At 50.5% G+C, this 4,308-nt stretch overlaps 1 protein-coding gene across 1 annotated transcript in view; it reads right to left on the bottom strand.

The window, feature by feature from the left end:
- Positions 1-96: 96 nt before the first annotated feature.
- The window catches only part of LOC114072820 (pre-mRNA-splicing factor CWC25 homolog), a 4,986-nt gene continuing 774 nt past the window's right edge, over positions 97-4,308 (bottom strand). Inside the window, exons 2-10 of the mRNA XM_027910666.1 lie at positions 4,006-4,178; positions 3,208-3,444; positions 2,834-2,903; positions 2,555-2,682; positions 2,274-2,343; positions 2,037-2,182; positions 1,538-1,624; positions 1,106-1,267; positions 97-639 (exon numbers count right to left, since the gene is read on the bottom strand). Coding sequence (XP_027766467.1) covers positions 525-639; positions 1,106-1,267; positions 1,538-1,624; positions 2,037-2,182; positions 2,274-2,343; positions 2,555-2,682; positions 2,834-2,903; positions 3,208-3,444; positions 4,006-4,178 — 1,188 coding nt within the window. The 3' untranslated portion in view covers positions 97-524. The remainder of the gene's footprint in view (positions 640-1,105; positions 1,268-1,537; positions 1,625-2,036; positions 2,183-2,273; positions 2,344-2,554; positions 2,683-2,833; positions 2,904-3,207; positions 3,445-4,005; positions 4,179-4,308) is intronic.

Here is a 4,308-nt window from a genome sequence, read left to right as displayed (position 1 = left end):
AGAGAAATGTCTGCTGTACCCAGCTACGCTCTGCTCATCCCCCTTCCTCGGGAAGCAGCTTCTTTTGGGTCAAATACCAGTGAAATCTGGTATCAAATTCCATGAAATTAACGCACATGTCAATCGGTTCTGCTCTGATCTTTAAGGATTAATAAAAACAGCTGTTTAGCTCTGGTCTATAAAGAGCTGGGTAGTAGGAAGCAGTGACCACCTGGCACAATTTGGTTATAATATACAAAAGTGACACCAGTCAGGGTGGGGGAGAGAGAAGGAAAAGCTCTGGCAAGACGTTAAAAACGGACCAGCAAAGGCTGCCGAGTTGCCCAGCCAAGGTCCCACCCATCACAAAAGGTATTCCCAGTGCCCCCAGTCCTGAGCACGACCCGGGCTCAGCACAGAGATCCAGCACCTCTGGGAGCTGGGAAGCGTTCCTGGAGAGAGCAGTGAGGCTGTGCTGGAGGGCTCTCACCTCTGGGAATCAGAGTCCATTGAACTGCTGCACAGGAGCAGAGGGAGAACGAGCCTCATCTCTGCATGAAGTTCTTTTCCAAGGCAGCAGGAGTTCTCTGCAGGGAGTGGATGTTCCTCTTCACACGGTCCTCCAGGGTGGAGGTGGAGGCACTCTCCAGCTTCAAACGGCTGCAGGCAGTGGGAACAGAGAAAGAAAACAGACTTTTTAAACTGGAACAGAGTAGGTTTAGATTACAGGTTGGATATTGGGAAAAAATTCCTCCCTGTGAGGGTGGTGAGGGGTTGGAACGGAATTCCCAGAGAAGCTGTGGCTGCCCCAGCCCTGGAAGTTTCAAGCACTTAAAACCAGATGATTTCCAAATATCTGCAATGTAAAACACCACCTGGTATTTCTACAAGCTGGCAAAGCACAGCTGGTTCCTGTTGTCTGAGTCTGACTACCAAGACCATCACAGAAACAAGCACCTCTCGGGCTAAGAGGAGAATTTGGGAGCAGCAGATGCCACCAGTTCTGCAGTAAAACACAGTGGAGATGGATCCTATACCATGATCTGGAACATTCCAAAGCTTGAGGCCCTCACTCAGAAGCTGTGGCCTGGATTTGCCCTCAGTTAGAAGGAGGGAAAAGACTCACTGGAAGAACTTCCCATCCCTGGCGTCGAGTTTCTCCAGCTCTCGCTCCAGCTCCTCCTCCTTCCTGTGCTTCCTGAGGTTGTTTGCTCTCTCCTCTTCCCTCCACTTGGCATTTTCCATCATTTCCTGCCGTTTACGCTCCAGTTCCTCCGGGGAGAGCTTTCTGTTTGGGTAGAAACCACCACTGCTGTGACCCAACAGCACCCTGGTTTTCCACTGCTTGAGACCACGGGGTTGTTAAGGCTGGAAAAGCCCTCTGAGGTCATCAAGCCCAACCACCCAAGATTGACTTACAATGCCCCAAATTAGGGGTATTCAGCATGGTTTTCTCTTTGGTGGCTAACCAGCAAAGCTTTTAATCACACATCTGAGCATTCAGCTCCAGCACATCCCACAAGAGCCTTTTTTCCCCCCTCTTTCCAGCCTCCCTCACCTGGTGTAGCCCGGGGGGTGCTGGCGCCGGTAGCTCTTTTTTGGGGAAGGGCTCCTGGCTCTGCCCTTCTCCTCCCGACTGCTGTGCCTGCAACCCAAAGAACACCCCTGTCAGCACAGATGAGCACATTTCTGAACACTCCCTTGGATTTCTCAGCACATTCTGAAGCCCAGACATCTCCCACAGCTGCAGGACTGTTACCTGCCCACTCTGCAAACAAATTCTTCATGTACTTTTTAAAAATTCATCTTTTTACTCAGTTTTAATTATTTCATCACGATGAATATCTGCTACCTGATTTGATATGCATTTTAAAAAGATAATTCTACATCTTTATCTATTCTAATTTATGACTGTGTGCTCCTGGACAGCTCCTGCCTTTCCACCCAGTGCTGAGCAATAATAACATCAGGTTATGACACAAAAGTGGCAGGAGAGGGAACAGGAGGGATTTGGACTGCAGGGAATTTTCTCCCCGAGCCAGGTCACCCACACTCACTGTTTGCCGTGCTTGGAAGGAGATCCCGAGCCCCTGGACTGCTCCGAGTTCCTCTTGCTGGAATGTCTCTGGGGGGAGCGGGAGCAGCTCCGGGAGCGGTCCCGGTGCCTGTGGGGGGCCCTGTGGCTCTGCTCAGAGTCTCTCACCTGGAATTCAGAAGGAGCAGATTTGCAGCAAACTCCCAAAACTCCGTGTTTTTGCCTCACTCAGGGCGTTGGGAGTGTGATACACACATACCTGTAAACCATATCCTGGAGCTTTGTAAGGAGCAGGTTTCCAGGAGGAATTGTCCATCCTCTTCTGAGACCTACAGAGAAAACAGAACAGCCCTTTTGGAGCAGAAGAATGGCAAGAATAGGGTACTTTTTTAACATTAAATTCTTTTTACGGTACGTTAATGATGCAAAACCAGCGAAGCAACAACACGGGCACATTCAGGTCAATTAAAGACTCAAAGAGGGGATTTGAAAACCAAATAATTCCTTGAGGTGTTTTTGCCACAAAACCTCAAACCTTACTTATTTTTGCTTCTCTCCTCCTCGCTGCTGGAGCTGTCACTGCTGGAGCTGCGCCGTCGGTGCTTCTTGTGCTTCTTCTTCTTCTCCTTCTTCTTCTTCCTCTCCTTTTTATCCAAACTGTTCTGCAGCTGCAGAGCAAAACCCCATTGTCCTTGTCATTACCACTGTCCTCACTGCTGGGGACTCAGAAACACAAGGGAAAAATCAGGAGTTTGGGTCAGGAAAGGGCTCGGCTGATTTCTGGGTGTTCTGTGCAAAGGAACCCCGAGAAGCACCTACCAAAGCTTTGATTTTCTTCATTTTCACGGGATTATTCAAAACTTCCCTCTTCTTTTCCTCCTCCCTCTTTCTAAAGCAGGAAAAAAAAGAAAATATCAGTGTTTTGAAACACACAGAATATCACCTTTTCATGAGAGAGATCCATCAAGTGCAAGCTCTAAAAACACACAAAGCCATTTACAAAGTTAAAGCCATTTATAAAGCTAAAGACACAAAATTAAAGATACTTATAAAGTTAAAGACATTTATAAAGCTAAAGACCTTTATAAAATTAAAGTAGTTTATAAATTCAAACACACCTAGAAGTGTCCCTGTGGCGTTGCTGAGCCCCAGAGCTCCCAGACAGGAACTCCCTCCCTGCCGTCCCCCCTCACCTGATCATGAACAGCGGGTCCTCCCGGATTTTGTTGGCCATGTCCAGCACGGAGTTGGCCCCAGACTTGGCGAAGATGGACCCTGGGAGCAGCCCAGTGTCACTGGAACACCCTGCCTCCTTGTCCTCGGCCTTCTCCAGGATGAACTTGTCCACAGGGCGCCCCATGAGATACTCCTCCCTGTTCACCATCCCCCCGGGGCCCTGGTACATCCACTCCAGCTTCTCTTCCCTCTTCCTGTTGGAGAAAACAAAAAACAAATTCAGTTTATTTTCCTCCTTGCAGTTCTGAAGGTACAGTTTAAGGTGAAGGTGAGTAGAAATGTTTTATCCTTATTATTAGTAGTATTTCCCCAGCACAGGAAGCACATGGAGATGCTGGAGTGAGTCCAGAGGAGGCTCCAAGTGATCAGAGGGATGGAGCAGCTCCTCTGAGGAAAGGCTGGGAGAAATGGGATTGTTCAGCCTGGAAGAGGAGAAGGTTTAGAGATGATTTAAGTGTGGCCTTTTAGTGCCTGAAGGAGCTACAGGGAAGATGGAGAGGGACTATTTACCTGGAGGGGCAGGGCAAGGAGGAACGGTTTCAAAGCGAAGCAAAGTCAGGTTTGGGGGGGATATTGGGAAGGAATTCCTCCCTGAGAGGGTAGGGAGGTGGTGGAGTGGATTCCATGGCTGCCCCATCCCTGGGAGTGCTGGACAGGGCTTGGAGCAAGCTGGGCTGGAGGAAGGTATGGGACAGGACTGGTTGTGCTCCCAGGTGACCCCCATTCCCAGATTCCCGGATCCCCAGGGCCCTGACCGCAGCGTGCCCATGTCCTCGGCGTAGCGCTGCATCTCCTCGCGCGCCCGCTCCTCCTGCAGCTCCCGCTGCAGCTCCTCGATCTTCCTGCGCTCTGCCTCATGTTTCTGCTCCGCCTTCCACACCTTCTCCACGTTCCGCAGGGTCTGCGGGTGCCAGCTCTTCTTCAGGTTCTGGGGGGGGAATAGAAAAAGGAGAGCGCTGGGATCGGCCCCGAGGGCTCGCGGGGACAGGCAGGGAGGCTGAGCTGCCCTGGAGCCCCCTCTGTTCCCCACGACCCCTCTCAAACCTTCTCTTAGCCCC

Source organism: Empidonax traillii, unplaced genomic scaffold (assembly GCF_003031625.1).
Source record: "Empidonax traillii isolate 1590-97213 ecotype Southwest subspecies unplaced genomic scaffold, ASM303162v1 scaffold4092:size10146, whole genome shotgun sequence".
In the NCBI taxonomy this organism is placed as follows: domain Eukaryota; kingdom Metazoa; phylum Chordata; class Aves; order Passeriformes; family Tyrannidae; genus Empidonax; species Empidonax traillii.
The sequence above is the reverse complement of the archived record's forward strand: the minus strand, read 5'-3'. Positions and strand labels throughout refer to the sequence as shown.